General features: G+C 40.9%; 1 protein-coding gene across 4 annotated transcripts; it reads right to left on the bottom strand.

The window, feature by feature from the left end:
- On the bottom strand, positions 1 to 23627 carry LOC149298326 (homeodomain-interacting protein kinase 1-like). 4 transcript variants are annotated; one of them, XM_089487453.1, is made up of 15 exons: positions 22552 to 23627; positions 20539 to 20662; positions 18568 to 18687; positions 16757 to 16843; positions 15842 to 16026; positions 14691 to 14853; positions 13397 to 13619; positions 13003 to 13127; positions 9851 to 9985; positions 5366 to 5508; positions 4330 to 4512; positions 2315 to 2527; positions 1605 to 1879; positions 1054 to 1157; positions 1 to 483 (listed from the first exon to the last, which is right to left on the bottom strand). In XM_089487453.1, the coding sequence occupies exons 1-15, from the start codon at positions 23625 to 23627 to the stop codon at positions 1 to 3; spliced, it is 3639 nt and encodes a 1212-aa protein (XP_089343579.1). The 4 variants fall into 4 exon arrangements, with proteins under 4 accessions (XP_089343579.1, XP_089343580.1, XP_089343581.1 ...); XM_089487454.1 differs by having other exon boundaries at positions 1054 to 1175; positions 1635 to 1879; XM_089487455.1 differs by having other exon boundaries at positions 1054 to 1175; positions 1635 to 1879; positions 5366 to 5505.
- Between the last annotated feature and the right edge of the window lie 872 nt (positions 23628 to 24499).

Here is a 24499-nt window from a genome sequence, read left to right as displayed (position 1 = left end):
TTACAAGTAGGAGTACTGGTTGATGTTGGCAGGGCTCAGAGGGTATCCAGTGTATATAGCAGAGCCCCTAGAGGCACCGATGTATGACTGGCTTGCAAACTGGTGCGGGTATTGTGCAGGAGCCACACTAGCAGAGCTGAGCAGGCTGGGTCCCACGCTGACAGGAACCTGATGAACCAAAGTACTGGGATGGGTGGCATACGTGGTGTGCCTTGAGGAGCCCTGAGGGGAGAACAGGTGAGCGATGGATGTGGTGGAGCCCAAGGATGCAGCTGTGGTCGGAGCATAGGTGTACATGTGAGGCTGACTTGTTAGATGAGTGGAGGCTGTTGCCGCAAGATGAGGATGGACAGTGGAATGTAGAGGGCTGCTGTGTTGGAAAGTGAACGGTGCCTGAGAGATTGATGGGAGAGGGGCCACATAGGCTTGTTGCCTGCGAGGAGCAGGGTTCAAACTTATCTCCTGAGATCCCATCTGCTGGTTCTGGAATGACAAAGGATGAAAGGTAATGTGACTGACACTTACTACACACAAATGCACAAGGATTAACTTTTTGTTACCTTTAAAAGTGATCAAGGATAAATGTCCCCTATTACAAAAGGAACAGTATTTCACTGCGCACAGATCATAACATCCATGCAATATTGAAGACAAGCCAGGTCTTATTGCTCAGCTCGCACATTTGCCTCTACTGAACCCAGGGAGCTTTTGCATATGATCAGTGGTTCTCGTTTTTAATTACTGATGTTCATAGTGTTTGCTCTAAACCAGGGCAGGCAACAAATAGCTCTCCCTACGTTACAAAACTAAAAAACACCCAAGAAGATATTTTAAACTGGGCAAGACACAGTACAACACGTACTAGGTAGATACAGATTATTAAAATGTGGGTGGTGTGTGGCAGTAAGAGCCTCCAGACGTTAGACATGTAAATAGCACAGATTGTAGATCTCTTCATTGTTGTTTCACGGCCAGGAACACAGTACACGCAGAAAGGTATCCTCTACGCCAAACTGTTATTCTATATTCACATTGCATATGCTGGTTACTTACCTGGCTGAGGTTGAGAGGCTGCATTCGGTAAGAGCGATAGCTACTTTGAGAAACACAGCTTCCAGATGATTGTCCATTTGATGCATTGGAAGTTTTAGTTTTGCCTGTATTGGTTAGGATACCTGCAGGTAAACAAAATTATTATATATATATATATATATATATATATATATATATATATATATATATATATATATATATATATATATATATGAAGAGGATAGGCAAAACCAGCATTCACATCATATATAATACTTTTTAAAACACACAACTTGACAATAGGGAGGAAATCTTGCAAATCCTGAAAACAAGTTAGGGTGGCAGCTCCCGTTGTATACACAAGGATGGATTTCAAATAATGGTAATCTAAAAATGTATACTGTAGCACATAACTCAACACTGTACACCATATTGATTTGTATGATACGGATGCCTTCCTTTACCCAGGCCTGCATATAAATACACCGATGGTGTTTCTTAGTTTCTTGTGATTATATACGCATATGATACAAAATAACACAAAGTTGTTGTTTTTTTAGGTAACATGTTACTTCTTGCAATAGTTAACAGTAAAAGCATACCTGGCATGTGGGTATCCAAACTGCAATCGTTAGCCTGTGTCTTTAGTGGAGGAACAATAATTGTGCGAGAACTAGAGCTCTGATTTTGGGCAGCTCGGCTATGTGAAACGTCGAAGATTCCACTTAATCCATTCAGGGTAGAGAGCTGGTCAGCAACATAAGGGCTGCTCACAGAGGAGTCCGAGTCCGGTGAATCATTGACTGTCACGTAGCTGATGACATTGGATCGCATCTTCATATCAGAGCTAGCCAAGAAACGAAAGGTTTATTTATGAAACCCGCAACATTATGGATAACGCAGGTCACCGATAGACTACTGAAGCAAAGAGAATCAAACTTAATTGCACCAGTTAGGAGCTTGCTACCCTGGTTCCTTAGACACAATGAATCATTAATGTTACCAATCTCTTACAACACCCTGCATTATTTTCAAAGGAGCGTGCATTTGGTGTTGTAGCGGTTGGTCTGTCACTTCCATTAATACACAACCTGCCCTAACGCACTGCAGGGTGATACTCTTATAAGCCTGTGAAATACTGGAAAAGTACACATGCTGTAACTTTAAGAGGTTGATCTTACTGTATTCCTATCTCTACAGAGAACAAGCATAAGTGCATTAATGTGTAAAGGTTTGATGAGGTCTATATCAATACACATGGTGCCAGGTGCTACTAGCTTACCTTGCTGGTTTATACTTGCTGTCTTCTTCCTCATCAGTATCACTGCGAATTGTAATGACGCTCACAGGTGGACTTGGGGTGTCTGGGATTATAATGGGCTGTCTCTGCTCCTGGACCGGAAGGAGCTGGCTGTATGAAGATGGGGCATGAATGGGGCTGCTTCCCACCAAGGAATATACTTGTGAGGGGATGACATCCAGAGCAGACAGTGTCCTACAGAAGAACACAAGTAGAGCAATGTATAAGAAAACCCAAGAGCACACGTCACAGAAAATTCAGTAGCTAGATTCCATATTATGTACATAGCACCATGCTTAAAATATTTCAGATCAAAGAAACACACTCTCCACTCCTATCACACAACTTTTTATGAGTGATAAAGGTATGACTAGAAAAAAAAAACATGGCGAGGGTGTATATTTTACAGATGTTCTGTTTACAGATAAAATCACTGTGATTTTTATGGCCTTTTCCACCTAATTCTGTCTGCAGCTAGCAGCACTCTCAAATAAAATGTTCAAAAGGTTTGAAACTGAAGGCGTGACCCGTACCAATTTAATTTATGTAAATATTCGAATCAAATAAACCAGCGTCACAAAGTAACTAAATCAATATATATATCAATTATATTAGCCACTAAAATAACCAGTCATTCTACTAGAGTACCAGCTACTGTACATACATTCTGTTCTGAGAGTTCCAGATACAATATAGCCTTAGTATATAATTAAAGGCTTTTTTTTTTGTTTTTTAACTAGCAGATGCCAAACATTAGCGCAATCTTAAATTAGAGGGGAATAATCCTTCTGCAGCACAGCTAAATCTAGGTACATTTTGTCTGCGGTGAGCGGCATAAGTCCCTAAACATTAGAAATGTGCAACAGGCAGAACACAAACATCGGCTTAGCTGATGAATGTGTTTTAGAGTGATCAGAAACCCTTACAAGGGCAAATTATACTTTTACCAAAATGAATTCGGGTGCCACATTCAATCCCAACATTAATGTAGGCTGTGCCAACAAAATATAAAGAAAAAGAAAAAAAAAAAAAAAAGGAAGATGTACTGATATACAGCAAAAAGAGCGGTAGGGCCAGCTACCACATAGCACCTTACAACAAATGAGTGATTATAAGGTGCAATCTGGTAGCGCACCCAACAGAATATAAAGGTCTACCTTGATACAATTTTTTTTTTTTTTTAAATATTGGTAAAATAACGAGAATTAGACTACAAGGGATCTCGGCTTTCTTGCACTTTTCACAAGTGTTTTATCTGGGAAGTTATCAGTATCAATCAGGGGCCATTCAACATGTGGGTGAGGGAAGAGCCAAAAAAAAAGATGTGGTCACGTTTAAATCCAGTAAAAAGGATGTTTTATTTAGAACTTTTACAATGGGCTGCTAATAATGTTCATGCCTATACAGACCCTACTATTCACAACCTTGGGATTTAAAGGAAGATAAGTGGATAAGTATAATGTATAACTTGTGGGTGAAGATCCTGAAGGACTCTTGCTGATGTAATTCTGCATTGCACAGGGCCTGCCAAGCTCTGCCTGCAGCAAAAGCTCACTGGGGTTGGAGCTATAATGTAAAGTTATGGTGGGGAAACAATAACTTGCCTGCAAACTGCCCTGACAACCCATTTCTTATGTTTCCTTAGGACCCTCTTAATTCTCTACAGTTTTCATTCTGCCTTGCAGTGAGGGGGCTAGGAAAAAAAAAAGGGAACCGCTGTGTAATACAGCAATCGCTCTGTAGTCACCCCTAGTGTGACTTAAATACAGAGCGATCAGCAGAAAGACTTTATACTCTTCACCAGATGTTTACTAAACCAAGTAATGTGGAGTTTCTTTGACTAGGTTGTTTAACGCGAACGGGAAGTGTATGCACTGGACAGTACGGCATCATCCCAACTTTCAGTCCATCTATATTTAAAAGGCATAAATCCTTGCACCCTCAACATCATACCAAAATGCATTACATTTGTATTATGCCCTTACACAGGCCCTTACTTTTGATTGCTCTGACTTTGCTGCTTGTTTTTCTTTGTCGACATGCTGCCATTCTGCTGCTGTCGAACAACATGGGCAACGCCCACATTTAGAGGTGGTGCTGCAGCTAAGGTCACATGGTTTGCAAGCAAAGATGGCTGCTGCATCAATGAGCTATACTGGTTCCCATGAGAGTGTGCATTTCTATTGGGAGAGAAATATGCAATATATTCAGAACACACAGATGGCTCTTCCAAACGAAAACAAGTCCAATGGAAAATTCAGGACCAAAAAAAGTTTTGTACAACAACTGACATAATAGTAAAATAGTTTTTTTGATGAATAAGTATAAGTCCTGGGCCAGAGCTCTAAAGCTGCATTTGTAATAAAAAAATGTTTCAAACTACTGCGTCATGGATGATAAGCAGCCCTGTCCCTTTGAAGAAGGAGAACACCAGCAATTGAAATAGATTTTGTATTTGTTCACAAGCTTTGTGAGTTATCTGGGCACCCTAAATTCTAAGTCCTAGAATGGAACGCGCCAATAATGTAGTAAAAATGTACTCAAGTAACATTTACGTTACATCTGCACGGTATATGTCCTTCACTAGTGTGGGCGATCTTAGTAAGGCACCATATTTTTTCCAAGGCTATTATTAGTTTAAAACTCAGCAAGTCTTAATACGTATAAATTATGGCCACTCCTGCCCCAGACAATACAAGGGAGGTTACATTCCATTCATCAATCAATCCGTTAACAATTTTTTACCCTGTCACGTAAGCAGACAAAGGTCACTGGAAGAAGAAGTGTCTAGCTCATTTGTGGACAGATTGGCATGGTTCAAAATTTAGAAGCGTAATGGAATCTCCTGTCTAATTTGGTGTTTAAAATCCACAGTTTGGACCTGTCTACACTAAACAATTGCTCCGTTTAAAGCATCAAAATACAAAGGTCATCCAAGATCAACCATCACTAGGGATACTTTGTGGGGTATTTTATCCTCAGCACAAATTATTTAATGGTACTTAAGACATCTAAACATGATGGTGCATTTACCTCCAGTCCGTGAGCTGCTGGTTAGTTCCAATGGTTTCTGGTATCACTGCGGTGGGTTGAACAGAGTTGTGAAGAGCAACTCCAGGAAGCTGCTGCCAAGTGGATGGTAGCAAGATTTGCTGTGTTGCCCCAGGCCATGCCTGCTGGAAAAGACAAAAGGAGGGAGGGGAAGAAAAAACAAATTCTTAACTAAAATAGTGCATCATTTCTATGTTAATTCCCCACAGGCAGTGGACTATCATCTTGCAGAGATAAATTGGCAGACAAAATAATCAGATCCCTTGTGGGCAAACATGATATTTTGTGTGTTTAGGACAAGGTGCACTGTACTGCAGAACAAATAAGGCTGTAATATAGTAATCCATTGCATAATGTATGTCACAGCAGAACTTATCTGTATATCCTCTTGTATACTGGTTCAATATTATATATGCTGCCTGCCTTGTATGCGGTCTCACTTTCGCTAAAAATAAAGTACAAGGTGTAAATCCCAGCGTATGGGAGTGCCCTCGGTAGACTACAAAATAGTCTTTGTGAACTGGCACAATTAAGTGACATTTTATGTCACTATGAGCTCATTACCCAGGGCTGCAGTTGTACTCCTAGAAAATGAATCATCGCATTCAATGCATGATATCACATCTCCTTAATTTAGATTTTGGAGGTGCGGGAGACTTGGTTTGGGAGATTAAGGCAACCAGGATTACTAATAGGCAGAGGAGGTATGTCTGCGTTATAGTTGACGTTTCTGATATTCCACTCAATACTGTAATTGCTAGGTTTAAATTTAAATTATAGATGGCTTGCGTCTCTTATGCAAGCAGTATGACTTGCAAATATTGAACACTGAAATATTGAAACTGCATGCTTTACGTAAGCAGGTAACAAGTCAATCAAATCAAGCACCATGAACACATGGCAAAATTCTGCAGTATAAAACACACTGATTCCCTTAACACGTTTTCATAGATTAAACCAAAATGTATTTCTGCAAGGTACAGATCCACGTCTTGTGAACATAGGTCCTGCCAAGAAGCTCGAAGCAAATAAATTAAAAATAAAAATTGCAAACAGTGGAGGGGTGGGAATAAAGTTGAATGTTAAAAGTCACACCATGCGTCTTTCCAAAAAGCCAACACCTGCACAAGACGAAGCATAAAGTTTAATACAAAGCAAGAACTGACATCCCAAATGCGATGCAGAGATCTGGCGTTCCAAGCGACGAACTGTTTTGACAAAGGAAGGACAAAATATGCAAAGCTTAGCAATGGACCGATGCAAATTTAGGCAAAGCAGTAAAGGTAGTCTAATGAGCCGACAAGCCAACTTTAAACTAAAAGGTGGGCCACAGTTAGGAAAGCGTCTCAATGACAAAATGTGTGTCTTGCTTCATCCTGCCTTTGCGTTACAGATAAGCTGAGATTACTAATATTGGCATCTGGTATATGAAGGATATGGACTTCTTATCCTAGAAGAAACTTCTGTCTCAAGCCCTGAAAAGAGGTGCATGTGTGTCTGGGATAAGCATTAAAATATAAGAGCAGTTAATAATCAGACAGGAATTCAGGGATCGTCTATGCCATGGAAATTGTCGTTAGAAGGACACGGCCCTACATACTTGTAACAGCACGTCATCTGCACCCATCACACTAGAATAGCTCTTGATTTTATTAGTAAAATATTTTCAGTAAGTGATCAGTAAAGGAATATCATTATTAATATACGGTATTCCTTAAGGCTCTTGGGGGGGGGGGTTATATAGCTTAAACATTATTGGTGCTAAGGTTCATCTGTATATCGTTAAAGTAGCGTGACACATGCCACTGAACAATACCATGATTACACAGTAGAAAACAGTGCACGGCTGTATGCCATGTTGCCAAAACAGCGTTCTGTAATTATACACTGTTGGATTCTGCCCATTAAAGAGCATAATGTTGCATGATCTCACTCCCATAAGGACAAAAACCTTGCCAGCAGAATTCATGTTCTCGAAGGTTTAAAAGCTTATCCACCGGGGCAGGAGAAATCTAAGCTTTGGGGTATTTGGCTTATTACTCATACGATTCCAACAGAGCTCCTAAAATGTTTTAAAGGCTGGTGTCTATGCCACTTTTCAGCATTACATCTAATAGACAAATGCTGGTATAGTTCTTTTCCCTGCCCAGCCAGATTCTTTATCATTACCCCGTGCCACACTCCAAGAGACAGAGGAATGGCTTTTAGCACCATCTGTTACCAGAACAACCAAGTAAAAGCCAAGTAAAACTTGAATTAATCTTTTATATCATTATCAGACTTGAATAAATAAAGGACGTTACTGTAGAGATGTGTCCTCTACTGAAAAAGTAGGTGCTTTCCAATTCAGTGTCATTAGTTTTGGGCATACTGAATGCAGAACACATCTAACCAATTCTGTTCAGTGGCATAAATAAATAAATATGTCCCTGTTCTGGGGGCTCGTCTCTTTGCCTCTTAAGGACTGCCAAGTCAGCTTCCACCAAAGAGGTGGTCGTGTAAAAATGGCTGAAAAGAGGTGGTCGTGTAAAAATGTATTTGTATTATCAACAGCGAAGCGTGAAATTACAGACTTGAGGAGAAAAAAAGACTAAGGTTCTGGGAGATTAATAAGGGCTCTTGAATCCAAGTTAAGCTCACCCTTAATTTTATCCAGATGCATACTGAATTTTGTTGTAAAGCGTCTGGGATGGGAATATAATGACAGGGCCAGAGCAGGCTTTCATCGCTCATGTTAACGGCTAGCCAAGGTTCTGTTGTATTGTTAAAAGCGTTACTGAAGCTAGTCATTAGAAGAAAGCCACACCGAGACTTCCTTGCCGCCAAACACCATTTCGCAAGCAGTGCAGGGGTTAAAAAAATGCAAAGCATGTAAAAGCAACCAGGATGTCTCCTCTCCATGCAAACAAGCCATTTGAATGTGTCGTCAAGATGCAGCCATTAAGAAAATCGAACCTGCAAAATCCAGTCCTGGATTGACATAGTGAAGCATTTACTTGAAGGGAAAACTAAGCCTCTTTGATGAAGGTGGGCCAGTATCGGAGCTTGGAAATTAAGTTGCATACGTTACTCCCTCTAAATTCCTTAATTCTTTAAATCCCATGTAGCTTAGTTTCAAACACAGAGCATGTTGGGGCAGTTGAAAGTTAAGCATGATTGGAAGCTTTAAGCAACCGCGACATCAAACTCTGTAATGATTATTATGTTATGGAAAGACTGGAAGCTTCATAGTTATAAGCCTATCCAGAAAAAAAAAATATGTATGGCAACTTGGCCAGCGAGTCCCATGCCAAACGCACTCATGCAATACCCAAACCGGGGGAAAAAATCCAGAAATTCAGCCAAAAATATACCATATAGGATTTAAAGCTATTGTAGCTAGAAGCTAGTTTTAACGGAATATCTTCTTGGGTGTACAGACTCCCTTCACCGGCAATCACACCTCTGCGTTCCAATGGCACGTTGTGTTTGCTAATGCATTTTAAATAAAAAGCTAGTTGATAATTAGAAAACCCTGATTGTAATTATGTTGCCACAGCTAAAAGGTTCCTAGTTTTCCATAAAAAGAGCGAAGCGACCCCAAACCTTTGAACAGTAAGTGTGTGTATGTATGTATGTATGTATGTATGTATGTATGTATGTATGTATACATGTGTGTATATACACACACGCTAACAGTGCTTAGAATTTTGGCTTTTAGTGTAGAAAGTCTATTATAACGCTCTTTGTTTTGGGATTCCATGTCTGAAATGAGGGTGTGTGTAGTTATGTAAAGCGTTTGAATACTAGATTTATCTACCCCCGAATACCTATTTTGGTTAGGATGTTGCTTTAGGGCAGCCATAAACCCTTAAGATAACTGGGACGCCTTTTGCTTAAATTTGACAGGCCCCAGGCAGCTCATGTCTAGGTAGACCCTATGGGTTTTTAATGGGACCTTGTGTTCCTTGCAGTTCTCTTCAACTTAAGTTGGGTAACCCTCTTGGAATTCAGGATAGAGAACTAACTTCCTCTGGCGCGGACACCTCAGGAGTGGGCTTGGGGTTTAGACAGGTCGGTTTGTGGTGAAGGGAGTAAAACAGCCAACAATTAAACTAGATTTTATTTGACTTTAAAGATAACTAAGGAAACTTTGAGACGATTGTATGAAGCTGCAGTGGAGAAAGCAAAACTGAAATTTCACCCCTGATTAGAACTGCTGCGATAGAAAGCCAGGCTGAGAGAGGCAGACAGTACTGCGGCAATTGTTTGGGAAAAGGAGAAATAAATGAAAAGAAAGGAAAAACAAGACATTAATAACCAGCTGCTTTAGGATGTTGCAAGAACACAGCCACAAGATGGATCACATGCTTCCATGCTCTTCTGAAAAGTTCTACAATAAGGAGAAAGGGGAACCCAAAACAAAATAAAAAGAAAAATATGTATAGAAAAGGAATGTTAGTGTACACAATCAAGTGAAACAATTACCAGTACGGCAGCTGTCTGTTCAACTAACGCCGGCCGCCCGGCTGCGCAGTTCAGGGTAAAAGGCACCGCATACTGCGGTGTGATGGTGGCTACGTGTGGATGAAGAGTTGCTACCATTAGTGGTGTACAGCTTCCCTGAAACGTAGATTAGGAGGTGAGTGACACAGTGTACTTACAGCAGAAAATATGGGTTTTAACAGTACCACAAGAAAGCCTAACGGGAGGTTTGCCCAAAGCGAGATTGGGTGAACTTGATGCCAGGAACGTGTGCCTTTGGCAGGCAGAAAAATGCCGTCTTTCATCACTTACCACAAAAACATCTAAACCCTTTATTCAACTGCCTTTTTTGATGGTGTGAACTGTTAACACTTGTAATACAATTTTTTTTTGTTGGGGGGGGGGGTTACCACTTCAGAAATTTGATTGTATACTTAATTTGCTGCAATCCAATTATTAAAGTAGCTACCCATTTTAACCATAAAAATATGTTAAAATGATAAAGGTCGCCTTTAAGACACAGCATTAAGGACTGCAGACACAATGCTTCTACCATATGGGTGCCAATTTCAAATATTTCCACCACAGGAAAATGTGCCAATACGATGCCCATAAACTCTCCTCAGGTCTTTGAATATTCATCTTATATTATTCTTTGTCATAAACTAGGCAACTAATATGTATGACGTGTCTGGTCTCCTCTTTACTTTGCAGTCTGCGGCTTGACTGGGCTTGAAGAGGTCTGGGGCATTTCTCACTTGTACTCTTTTTGTATAGGAGACAAGTGATATATGGCGATGCTAAATCAACACGTATACAGAGCTGGATTAGGTCAGTCTAGTATTATTAAAGAATATGTTAGCTGGACTAACGGCAAAGATTTTATCACGCATCAGAAACAGCTCTGTTTTACAAATAAGAGGATCTCTCCAAGCAAGTGAAGAACAAAGTCCTGAAGAACCACCCTGGGTGTACCAGCGATGAAATGACAATCAATGAATATTTGAGGGAGAATACTTTAAACCTGAGGGAACAGTCACTGGTTTAGGGAAGAAAGCATAAATTAACAAAGAAAATGCAAGAGTTGTAACCTGATACCAACACAAATTATCTGTGCACCTAAAACATTAGCCCATGGTTTTAACCTTAGTGATTTTACCAACATTTCTGAACGTCTTACCTGTGTGTCCCCTGCCATTTCCATTGGAAGAACAGCCCCAGGAGCCAGAAAGTCATAAAGATTCCACTAGGCCTTGATACCAATCTTCTGCCCATGAAAGTACCTTCACACCTAACTTGCAACATCTGCTATCTGCCCTATAATACTTGTTGTCTGAGCCGGTTTGAAATACATAAACACGTCTTCAACCGTGCACAAATTTATGTTTAGATTTGTCTGGAAGCCATATGGACCCACTTAACGTCCAGGATTTGGAACAGATGACCTGACATTTTCTACACTGCACAGTGGCCTTCAGTCTCCATGAGCCAAGTCAACTAGAAGTATCCCGTAAGTACATACGCACCAGGGAAATGGTGCGCCCATGTGAGCAAGTGCAGATTTAATAAGCTATTGGCTTCTAAAGGGCTCGAGGTATTGCAGTCTTAAAAGCCTTTCACGTGGCAGCAATTTCGTGAAAAAGTGAGTAATAATTCAAATCCTGCAACACGTAATTAACACGGCTGCTCTCGGGCATACAGATGGTGGAGTTTAAATGCTATTCTCATCTGAACGCATTAGCCATGGGCGCACTTGTGTGTACACGAGTCTCATGTGAATTTTATAGAACACGGTAACACAATATATCCCCGTAAAGAAAGGTTTAGAAACGGGGGGGGGGGGGGGGGGGGGGGGACGACCCACAATGTCTAAGTATATTCCACCTGCACAACTGCAGTAGGCGAGCATGAATATCTATTATCGGCAGCCTGGATGTCTGATTCACATGGCTGCTTTCTGGTTACCAAGACTGTTTTCCCGAGATCATGTTTCCATTAGAAACTTAGCGAAAAAGCCACTTAATGCCAGGCATTTTTCTCCTCCAACAAATAAGACAGCCAATTTATTTTAGACGCATTGCTTTCAGATTAATGCATGTTCAAATGCTAGGATACACTTTCAGACAGGGGCTATTAGCATAAAGAAAGCAAATACCAAGAAGTGCAATTACTCATCTCTATTCTTTGACTTAAACAAGACACGGTTGGAACCTCGATGGAAAATCCTAATTCTACAAAGAGGGCTAGGCATTTAACAGCGACCTAACGCGGTTTCTTTATCGCTGTTTTCAAATAAGAACTCCCACAAAACAACTATTCGTTATAGAATATAAGACACTGTCTATTTAAGGAAATAGGTACAGGAGATACCAGAGGTGGTTTAATGCTACGGAGCCATTCCAAGGGTTCAATTCTGTTGCCAAACTGTACCATGTTAAGGGAAAGATGAAAAGGTTTTCATCTAAGACAGCCGTCTGCACAGCTTTCAGCAAATCTAAATGTATTTGTGAAAACTACCTATACCACGTTCCTTTTGTTTTTCATTTCTTGGGGGTAATTTGGTTTAAAGGGGAACCGATTACCATAACGAACCAGGGAAAGGAAGGGTTGTATGCTTTTCTATTATTGACACTTAGCATAAAAATAGCAATATAGGGTACTGTGTTAAAACAGAACGAGGCCCAACACATACGTTAAGGATGACTAAGGAGATAAGAATGCCAACATGGCAAACATGAATTTAGAAACACTGCTGTTGAGGGGTAGTAAATTGGCACCTATATGAAACAATGTGCACTACATAACACTGTGTTCAAGCATGAAAGGGGATTATACAGATACCGGAGATTAAATTATACGAGATGTTAAGGCACACCCAGTTCATTTCCAAATGAACACCGGTGACTCTCCAAAGGAAACACCTTTTTGATGAGATTAACACAAAATGCACATAAGAACACTATAAGAGAATACATCAGCGCAAAAAATAAAACACTTAATATCTAATCGCTTTCATTTCCAAATTGAACCGTTGGTAAAATCACGTTACAGAATATTTATGGATAGACAAAAACAAACCTCAGAATTTGAACGGTGTCCCCAAAACCAAAGGACATACATGTATATGGGGGAGAAGGTGCTTTACGTTAAGTTACCTGTGTCAAGACACCTGATTGGATTTGAAGAGGCTGAGCTGCAGGAGCTTGGGGTACCAGAGGAACGCTATTGTCCATCCGAACAGGAAAACCAGAATGCTTAGTAGACGGCTGGAGTCCGGCAGCTAAAAATTGACAAAAATAAAAGATGGTGTTTAGTTGACATTCAGGATCGCAATTTTATTGGAGAGCAAAATTATGGGAGAACATATTCCAGTAATAGAAGAACTTGTTAGCAGGGCGGTTTTAGGAGCGAAGGGCTTCCAAAGGAAAACATAAGCTGATTCTGTAAGTTATGGCAGTCTTAGAGGGCTTACACGGGAGATGTTTCCAGTGTAATACCCGTCTTCACAAGGTGCCTAAAGATGAAGAAACCGAACTCTAAGCAGTTTACCTTGAAACGGCGGAGGGCAGACGATGAAGGTTTGCTGGAATGGATCGGTTTGGGCGCACAGCTGAGTAGCTCCAGGCTGCAGAGACACAGTCTGCTGTGTGACCCCAGTCACCGGGGCAGCAGACGGCGGGTAAAGCGCAGACTGATAGTTAAGTAGCGAGACATCTGAGCCGGCCAAGGAAAGGGAAGAAGCCGCAGATGAACCGGAAGCCAGCACACTAGCCTACAAAAAAAAAAATACACAAAGTAAACACATTGGACTGTTTTGTATATATACACTTAGAGGCATGATTATATATACATATACACAATATAAAGGCCTATACACAATAGTCCCGATTGTGGCACCCTAGGGGTTAACGGACAAAATTCACTTTGATGTCTTCTCCATTCCTCTCATGTGCTGCAAATGGAGATTAACTAAACGAAGATCAGAAAGCCGTAGTACATAATTAATATAGAAGAGAGAATGAGCCCATGTAGGCCAGTAGCAGTCGCTAGCTTGAGTAAGAATACATGGATTCAGAGCTACTTTTTAGACCCAACGTTTAGGGGGAGGGGAACCGTCCCCCCCCCCCTTTAATAGCAGATGGTCTTTCCCTAACGGGTTCCTCTGCACACGTCACAGGATAGTTGACAATTACTAAGCACATCATGTTATTGTGGGTTGCTAGGAAGTAGGAAATTTCCACTGAAGTGAAATTGCTTGAGAAGCCAGCCAAACGGTATTAAAACGTGTCCAGTTCTTGCCCGGCCTGTTATTCTACTAAATGGATATTGAGATTTACAGATGGGCTCATGTTCAAGTGACATGGGATGTTTAGGAAACTTTCAGGAACGCTGACGGATCGGTTTTTTTTTTGTTTTTTTTGTTTTGTTTTTTTTTTACGCACAGAGATCCGACAAGATAATTTTACTCGCCTCAGTGAAGTGAAGGCAGCTGAGACGGAAACTTTTATAAGCTTCCCACTGGGTTTAATTCTAGAACAGAAGGCACGGGGACAGTGAGATAGACAATTATAAAACGCAGGGGTCTGTTGTCTAGAACTGCAATGAAAGCTTGATGTCAAGGGATAAGTGGCCAAGGAAAGCAATCTTATTTTGAGTTGGGTTATTAACGCAATATGGTAACACATTAAACTTCTATGCAATAGTATAGACACAGTGCGCATGTACACTTGCTAACTACATTCTTGGCACTGCTACAATTATAAAAACTTCTCAAACAAGAGGCAAGAACAAAATTGGGCTGGCAGCCAAGTTCTTATCCATCATAAAAGTTTCCCTTCCATACCTGATTGTGCACAGTGTTCAGTTGATTGTTGAAGCTCATGGTCAGGTTTGTGCTTGTGTTGGGAGCGACATGGGTGGTAAATGGACTTTTGATCTGATTTACTGTATCATACATATTGCTTCTCCTCTTGCAAATTTCCATATTTTGAAAGCAGGACTTCACACTGTTTGGAACAGGGAAAGAAAAGAGTCAGGCATGCAGGCAAAATGCTATGTCTAAGAGCAATGCAAAAAAAGAGACATCTACAGCAGCAGGTTATACAACATCCTCAAGAACAAAGCTATAAAACGTTTTTCTGGACGTTTTATCTGCATAGAAAAATTTGTGAAGGGCACTCAGATATGGCTCAGGCTCACTGTCATATACAACCAACCCCATAAGGTGCTCAACAAGAGCCTGCCCCAAACCAAACATCAGACTGACCATCATGAGAGCATTGCCACTTTACGATATCTTGTGATGGTAAATTAGATAGGATGATTTGTACACTAATCTTTTTAAACGGAACGTTCCTTCCACACAGTCCTTGCGTGGCTTCAATGTATGTTAATGCTTGCAATTCAGTGCATACAATCTTTAGTCCTCCAACGCATGTAGCAGCAGCTTAGTGACTGTCTGCAGCTAATCCCGTTGATTTCAATCCAATCTTTCCATTATGTGCACAAGGAGGGCGCCGTTAACACCGCAGGCTTACCCCACAGGCTGATTACCTCGCCCTAAGCCCACAACTCGCACCCTAATTCCGCAGGTAGTTTCCAATGTGGCATGTCGGAAATTGTAATAGTACAGTGCTTTTACTGTAGCTTTCCTTAAATTACAGTTTGCACGGTACGTGAATTGCCCCGTGCTGTGGTACGTACAAATGTTTGCAAGACATTCAAGTGATACAATGTTATATATGATAATTTTGATTAAAATAATTAGAGCTGCTCATTTTACATGAAAATAGGGCTGGGACGTTTTCCTATTAGTGTACAACCTCTGCATAAGCCGCGTACAATTAGTCAGCATGACGTACAATTAGTCAGCTGAAATGCTGGTAAACCTTAGAGAAAGTCAGAAAGTCATCATTTTTCAGCATATCTGTCAGTCTTTCCAGAATATGTTACAAAGCTAAATTGTGTCCTGGAATAAGAAGTAAAAATACTCACTGGTTGCTGTGCGGGAAATCCAGCAAGTGATTCATTGTGACAAAAGGATGGTTCAAGGTTTTCAGGGGTGTTATTCTCTTATCGGCATCAATAGTTAACATTTTCTTCAGCAAGTCTATAAACTCCCTTCGATCTGCCTTCTCTGCCAACATATCGGTACCCTCTAGATCTGTAGAAATATTCACCTAGATGATAAAAGGACACAACCAGTGTAAGTAAGAAGCAAAGTTATAACTTGCAAGGGAAACCGGACATAAAGCCACTTGGGTAAGAGCGCCGTAAGGTTTCAAGGCTTACACTGTAGAACAAGGTTGCCCTCTGCAATTAAAACGCTTACTGGTTCTGCTGTGGTAAGGACGGCACCTGTGATGGTGCTTGTCCCCAAGATCTATGAATTAATGTAATGTATATGTTTATAGCTGCTGGACAGCTACTAGCAAGGTTAAATTCTGAACGTTACTACTAGGTATAAATGCATTTAGAGCATTAACACCACTCATTTAGCTGAATGAGACTCATAACCGATGCAAACACTGCTTGCTTCACTGATGCCTGAAATTAATTTTAAAAAAACCCACTCAGCCAACTTATAACTCGATTCAGCTCCAATAATCACAGCCTCCCCACAATGGGCACCGCTCACCTTGACAAGAGTCAGCAGGCTAGTGTTCTGACCGGTTGTACAGTGCCAGGGTCATAGATTCTTTGGGAAGTAATATATCGTATTTGGTGAGGACAACAGTCAACTCAGCTGACCTCAACATAATGGCCCGAAAAACAACAAGGAAACCGCACTACTTGGATAGTGTTGGACAGAGGTCAGGGCTGACTGGAGAAGAACTGTAACCAGCACAATCAAATGCAAATAGAACATTTTGTCTGGAGAGCTCCTCGTCATTTGCACTTTAATCTCACCTGAGCCATATCATCTAAGCAATTGAAGATGTACTTTCGTGCCTCTTTCGATTTTATACCAGTTTCTATTTCATGCTCCTCTGGTGTCTATAACAAAAAAGAGAATAAAGCAAGCACTGTTATTTTAAGCACACATAAAGCGTATAGGTACTGTTACCCCTGCTCTGCTTAATTCACTTGGTAACTAAACACACCATTTTGTCGCCTTCCATTAAAATTACCATGTGACACAAAAGACGACAAAGCCTAAAAGTTTGTTTTTATGAGATGAATCCAAGGACCAAAATGACAGGTCTTTTTTGCTTTACATTCTACAAGAAGTAGATAAGCCACATTAATACTTCCAATACGGTTTCTGACTTTTTTTATGTCTGACTGTTATATATATATATATATACACACACATATACACGCCACTTTATCAGTGATCCTGGTTGTTTTTACCAATACTACTGGTAGAAGTCCATCTAACAAAAACAAAGAGGTTACTGGCGTCAGACGTAGGTAGCTATTCGATACGGTAAAATATTTCCCTAGGATAACAATTACTCCATGAAAGCCACTTCAGAGAAAATGAACAGGAGATGAGTGATTGTTATTTGAAGAAAAAGCACATCTGGAGAGTGTTCTTTTAGAGGCATAAAACGACTGTTGAGGGTCAACACAAGCCAGAGCAAAGTGGTGCTTTTTGCGGAGCAGATGGACCCTGATAAAAGGGAGGATATGCATAAAATGTATGCTTAGAGATATATGCGAAACTGGAAAAAAAAAAAAAAGCTTAGCGGATTCCGGAGGATGACGGGCGGAGAGAGGATTTAATGGTCAGTTGTTACCAAGGTGCTTTCATTAACAACGTACAAACAATCGTAATTATGAACAGCGATGATGCACACGAGGGAGATAAGCCGTTAATTATTAATTTAAAATAAAAAAAAAAAAGTTTCCTTTTTGGCTAACTTAATTAAGGACACTGTCAAACAAAGCAATTTTCCAAATGTTCTACTGGAATGCAACAAGCTCCACCGTCCCACATGCCAAAATCTTTTTCCAATAATTACTTCACCCCTACCAGTGTAACAAAGACAAAATGTATAATAAGAAGGCAAAATGAATCAAGAAAGGTTTTTCAATGTATTCTGGTAACAATTCCAGTCTCTCTTCCCCCCCAAAAAACCCCATAACCTATGCCTGTTTTTGGAGGAAGTTTAAACATACAACTAAAATTAAACCGGAAGAAGATTAAAAACGAACCCTGCTGTGTCAGAGGTGGGGAGAATTTGTTTGCGTCCCTTCTTTGACAGACTACTTGGCAAATTTAACATGTCATATACAACATACTGGATATGTGGGTTCCAAGATTAAAACAGCGTATTCCTTAACATGTTCTCTAGCACCGATCCATATGGCGAGGTGTGAACAGTGTGATGATCACCTTAAGTAACTTGGTCAAGGGGCCGTTAGCATACGTATTTTAAATCAGGGGGAAAAAAACTTTGTTTTCATGAAAACTAACAAATGGAGTGTTTTTAAAAGAAAAACTAACAACAATTCTCTTCCTGCTGCCCTGCCCAGAAGCCATATAGATAACAGACATCTGCCCGAGTCGGTGGGGGTGGCACTGCTAGGCGACACGGTTGACCTAGGTTTCTAGAGACGTTACGTTCTGCCCTACCCTCAAAAATCCGTGTGCTCGAGGTCCATGTGTGGTTTTCCATATTCATGCGACATAAAAAGAACATTTTGTACAAAAAGAAAAAAAAAAAATTAAAAAAAATGCTAATGCCAGGCTGTAACCAGAACAGTATTCTAACCTTTAGCCTCCATAAAGGATATCCAAGTTCCGGATCCCGATTGAAAAATCTAGATGTTTTTGTTCCAGCACTAAGAAGGTACTCTGCGGGAAGACCTTGGGTCTGAGATATGTACCGGATCTGAAAGAAACACGGAACACGTCAGTTTCACAGGGTCAGGTAACACATTCACAGGAGGGTATTAAACAGTAATAATTTATTCGGGTTTCAGGCTTCACTCAAACTAACAAAGTCAACGTTAACCACTTACTCCCTGAGGAAGGCCAATTTTGGATCTGCGTTTAGAAGAAGAAGAAAAAAAAAAACACAAAACAAAAAAAACAGCCTAACTTCATTATGCATACGATTCTCAGAATACACAGCTTTTCAGTCAAAGGAAACCACCCAGCATGACAGCCATTTATTTTTAACTACTGAAAGCCAGCATATTTCCTCTGTAACATTACTATACTGAGGCTCGTGATTAGGGCTGTGCAACAGACAACCCAATTCACTTTGTAATACACAGAGGGCTGGTTCTGGCAGGTCCGCAGATGCCCAAAGAAAAGAGACATTTCCCAATTAAATTAACAAATAAAAACGGAGAAAAAAACATGGCCGTCCAATGGATGCACCTCAGTACAAGCACCTGGAAAAGAAATTCTACTGTGCTATACTATTGAAGATGAGAATAAATAAAATAAAAAAAAAAAAAAGAGGCAAGAAACATTATTAACCCAAACAGGGTAATATAGGATTATTCTAGGTTAAAAAAAATAAAATAAAATAATCAGACTGCTCAGCAATGCAATAGGCCATTAAGATGGTTGGTTGCTTTCTTTGTTTTTTAATCTAGAAGGCATCTAAGATAACTCCCTGTCACCGAAATGTTAGCCGCACCCACCCTTTCTGTGTCAACCTGCCAAAAAGCTCATTATGTACAAAGTAAATGGGATGATGAGGCAGCAGCTTCAGTAATTAACCAGATTTATGGATATATTAGGCTTAGATTTACTTTAAAAAAATAGCTTTGACTGGCACCTGTCAAACTGCTGGCAGGCTCTATTTAAACCATAAAAAGCATTCATATAGAAGGGAGAACCAGAATTCAAAGGACCCCCACCTACTTCTGAGAATGCTGGGAGTGGGGCATGCTTATTTTCTCAGAATTAGAAGGAAATTTCACATTTCAGAGTAGAGACAAAAATAACGTCTGCACCTAGACTTACCAGTGTCACATGAAACATGCCTGTCAACACATAAAAGGCTTTGGCCAAAACCCTCAGGAGATAAACTTTTTGTCGTCGGTAATTTTTAAAGACATTGTACAATAAAAAAAAAAAAAAAAAATTTGTTTTAAAAAAACAAAACTTAAGCTGCACTATATCTCAGACTTTTTTGTGGTCATTAAAAACTTTGGTGTACTGATGTCCTTTTCACTTGAGCCAAGGACACCAAGGACTACCCAGAAGAACAGTAAAGTTATTGGGGGTTAACCACCTATACCAACACCATCACATTATACGAACGGAATAAAAAAGGGTTTCAGTGAGCCTTCTCGCACAACGTAAGATGCACACAAAAAGTACAATGAAGCCCATTGTGTATCAATGGAAATTAGAGAGAGGGCCAGCAAGGACACAAATACACAGTGACTGGCTCTTAGTTTCTACATAAGTCTTGTCCAACACATTTCATTGACCTTATTTGCGTGCGCCTACCCAGAATCCCTTGTGGTTGTGGCAGCACCATGAGACTTCTACAAAGGCAAACGGCGGTGCAGCATTAAAATTTTTAGCTACCTGGCTAGCCACATTATTAAATAATAAAAATTTGATATGACTGCCAGATGAAGGGCTGAGGGCTACGATCTCTCCAAGACCGCCACCATAAAGACCTGAAAAGATACAGAATCTATATATTTTCCAATGCAAAGTATTGCTCTATCGAGAGTCATATCAGAAACGCGTTACTGACACTAGCGGGACTTACCTGGTCGTACTCAGAAGCGCCGGGATACAGGGGCCATCCTAGGAACAACTCTGCGATGACGCATCCAAGGGACCACATATCAATAGCTTCACAAAACTGCAACCCCAGGATGATTTCAGGAGCTCTGATGGAGAATTCAGAAAGAAATATATATAATTATAATAAATAATAATAAACTACGCAAAGCAATGTGGGGGCTTTAGCTGTGATACATACAGTTAATGACACATTGTACCTGTCCCCCCTGCATTTAGAATTGAATATTTAACAGCATGTGGTTGACCTCTCCGAGACGGAGCAGGTTAAATATTCACCACGTACTCTGATATCACTGAATACTCCGTGGCTGGCAGGTTGTGGTGTAATTCAGTATTTTAAAGATGGCTGAGCATTGGCGCACATTGGGTTTTAGGCTCTGGTGAAACCCAGTGACTTATTAAGTAACGAAAGCTTCTATAAGAGGTCAGCACGCACGCACAGTGGTTATACAACAAAAACGTCACGCGGACTTTCTGCATGACGGCACCTAGATACCAAGCACTAGCAACTGGTGATTTATCTGTGAAGAACCATCTGTTACACACACACCAAACAGTACTAAACACATGTTCACTAGTGAGATAGTTACCACGGCAACTCTTTGGTCACCCCTTACCCTAGTGCCAAGAACAAGGGGGGGGGCAGGGAAATCAAATAACCCTTTTGCTAGTAAGACCATATGTCATGCTAACATACATGTACAGCAGGTTGTCTGTCACAAGCCAGAACGATAAACCCTGAAAGTCTGTGTCTGCAGCCAGGGCCAACTTCGCCCCGCAATTGTGTATGGCTAAAAGGTTAGGAAATTATCCCTTATCAAACAAGGCTTTTTATGCATGCCCTCTCAGCTTTTCTTGTTGGTGAATCTTGCCAGGTTTGGCCCTTTATAACGCATACTTAATTCAATAAGAAAAATGTGGTCTCTCTACAAAACAAAGCACGCCCAAAGAAATCCATCTTTACGGTGTATTCTTGAGGAAAAAGGCACCTTGACCTTCAGAGATCAGCAACCAAAAAGCCAACAAAACCATACTTGTGGTGCAAGAATTGCGATAGCTCGGTGACTATGAATCATAACAACTATTTTAATTATAGCAGACCGAACGTCACTAAAGGGAGTGAAGATGCAAAGAGGAGGTCAGAGGAGAGCAAAATGCAGACGAGTTACAGTCCAGCACAAAACTCAGGTGCCGACACGGCTGGGAGACCTCTGTGTTGAATAGTTGTTCTTCTAGACCATCTGAAGAACCAGAGACAAGTCCTTCAAAAAGATAGAGCTTCCTTGTAGCTATTGGAACACCTAGCGTGCCAGAATATGGTCTGCATTGAGTTTCACACAGTAACGTGACTGAGAAGGTAGGGAGGCCTAATCACTGCTGCAACTCACTGTTAACTGGGGCTACAAGATGCTGGCTATGGCTACTTGATTTAAAAAGCTGGGTTAAAAAAAGTTTTAAAAAACAGTTTGATACTGTGTTCCTTTAATTAAAGTCTATGAGTAAAGTAGTAAATGACTATTAGCATTTCCCTCCAAAATTACCAACTGCATGTTAATCAGGTACAAAATAACCATTACACCACTCATTCTCTTTTCAGTTGCTGTTGAATGTAAAAATGGTGTGCCCTTGGAAGTAAACATGCACAGGAGAAATGTGCTACGCCACCACCAGGTCAGTAAATGATGCTTACGTAATCCACAGGAATGATTAAAGTGTAATAAATCTAGGGATGCACTGAAAATTAAATGACCCCCCCCCCCAAAGAAAAAGACTCGGCTGGGTTTCCTGCGCTGGGTGGAACAAGAGACGTAGCTCCCACTGTGTGCATGAGCAACGCATAGGTAAGCAGGGGGCCCCTGCGGACGATTATTTACTTCCTTTTTTTATTTTGGCGTTTTGCCTATAATACCATTTTCGGCCACCGATATTTCGGTGCATCCCTAAATAATTCTAAAACAAAAAAATAAAGTCTTACCTGTAATAGCGAGACTGCAAATAGGTTGAACAGACTGCTTTTGACACGTGGCTGGCAGATCCAAAGTCAATCACTTTCACCCTATAGGGCTGACGCACAGGGTCTACCAGCATGATGTTCTCAGGTTTCAGATCGGCATGAATTAGTCCAAGGCTTTTGAGTTTCAATAGGGCAGTAGCAACTTGCTGCAGGATGGGCCTGATGTATTTAAGAGGCAGGGGACTGAATTTATTCTGCTTAAGAAAATCATACAGGTTCTGCTCCAGCATTTCGAAAACAAGGCATGTGTGATTTTTGTGCTGGAAGCACTCATAGGAACGTACAAAGTTGTATTCATCTGCATTCTCACTGCTAAGGCGGGAGAGGATGCTGACCTCAATTTGACCTTGTCTGGCATATGAAGGGTGGTTTTTTAGGATCTTAATTGCTACAATTTCCTTGGTGCTCCGCTTCCAGCACTTTGCCACCTGACCAAACGTTCCCCTGCCCAAAAACTCCAAGACTTCATAGCTGTTGGTCATAGAACACAAGATTTCATGCTGAACAAGCTGATAGTCACCCTCGCCATTAGAACTGCTGCTTTTAGTGCTTATAGTGCTGGTCGTGGCAGCAGCACCCACCGCGGCTCTGTTTTGGAGCATCAGAGGTGGCCGTTCATCAATTATCTGCACGCTACCGTTGCTGTCCACCTCCTCACCTTTTCTTTTCAGTCCACATTTTTGATAAGGTTCCAGTAAAGAAAGGTTACTTCGGTGGCTCAGAATCTGACTGCTCTGGAAGGAGGTGGTAGGGCCACCACCTGTGCTGTCGGCTGCAGTTACCACAATGTGATCTGCCGCAGCGGTTGGGATCAGGAGGCTGGGTTCATAGGCAGACAAACCAAAACCAGCTACCTGGTGAGAAGAACTTGCGACGTGTCCTTGGGTGACCGGGATGTTTTTGCTGTGCCTGTAATACTTGTTATTACCGTGTCCCGTAACATCCCAGCCGGAAGGCTCGACTTTGAGTTTCTTAGCACTGCAGAAGGCACTGGATGATACTGAAGGAGGGGAAAACACCTGCAGCTGTGATGCCATACCTGGAAAAAGAAAAACAAATGTATAAACCTACGGCTGCATATCACACGTCACACAAATATAAGTTTTGGTCACATCACAGTGACAGCAGTTGGGAGTTTCAAGCATTTAATTTAATAAGTAGCAGAGAAGATCAGCTTTCCATCTCGAAAAAAAATGTCCTATTGTGAAACGGGAGAGAAGCCTAGCTGCGCGTTAATTGTATTCACCCTTGTTCTTGACATTACAATGCCTTTCCACGTTTATGGCTTAGCTGCGACTTAGGAGGAGGGGGAAACCGTCTGGGCAATGCTGCAAGACATCCGATTCCTCAAAACAAAATCCCAGCATGGAAGGGTTTATGTTTATTTTTCAAAACGGAAGCTCCCTAGGGGCATAAAAGAATTTATACTGCTGCTGACCTCCCAGGGAATGACATTTTGCCTTGGCCTGAAATCTACGTCAACTAAAATGCTCTCAAGATGAAGACGCTTTCTAAAAATGGAAGTATGGGGAGCCGAGCACGCAAAGGGAATCTCTTGAACAGAACCTCCCTGTACAGAATCAACATGAAATGCAGAATTAGGTCACATCGTTTTGGGGAGATGCCACAGTAATATTTTCCACTCCGTATCTGCACAGAGCTGGCGTTAGGACACCTCTCCTATGATGTTATTCGATGGACATTCTTTAATCCTTCATCACAAAATATGGTTCCTTATAACACCAAAAGCAACACAGAGCTGATTCAGATCACCAATTATTTCTTCTCAACCACACCTAATGCATAACTGACCTGGATCTTCCCTAGTAAATAACTTAATGTATGGGGAACTTAACTTTCTTTTTTTAAATATAACAATAGGCCTTACAGCAGCTACGTATAAAGCACT

The sequence above is a fragment of the Sceloporus occidentalis genome, unplaced genomic scaffold, assembly GCF_023333645.1.
Source record: "Sceloporus occidentalis isolate IW3139 unplaced genomic scaffold, rSceOcc1.0.p SCAF_33, whole genome shotgun sequence".
Classification (NCBI taxonomy): domain Eukaryota; kingdom Metazoa; phylum Chordata; class Lepidosauria; order Squamata; family Phrynosomatidae; genus Sceloporus; species Sceloporus occidentalis.
Note: the sequence above shows the minus strand (reverse complement) of the source record. Positions and strands in the feature narration are given on the sequence as shown.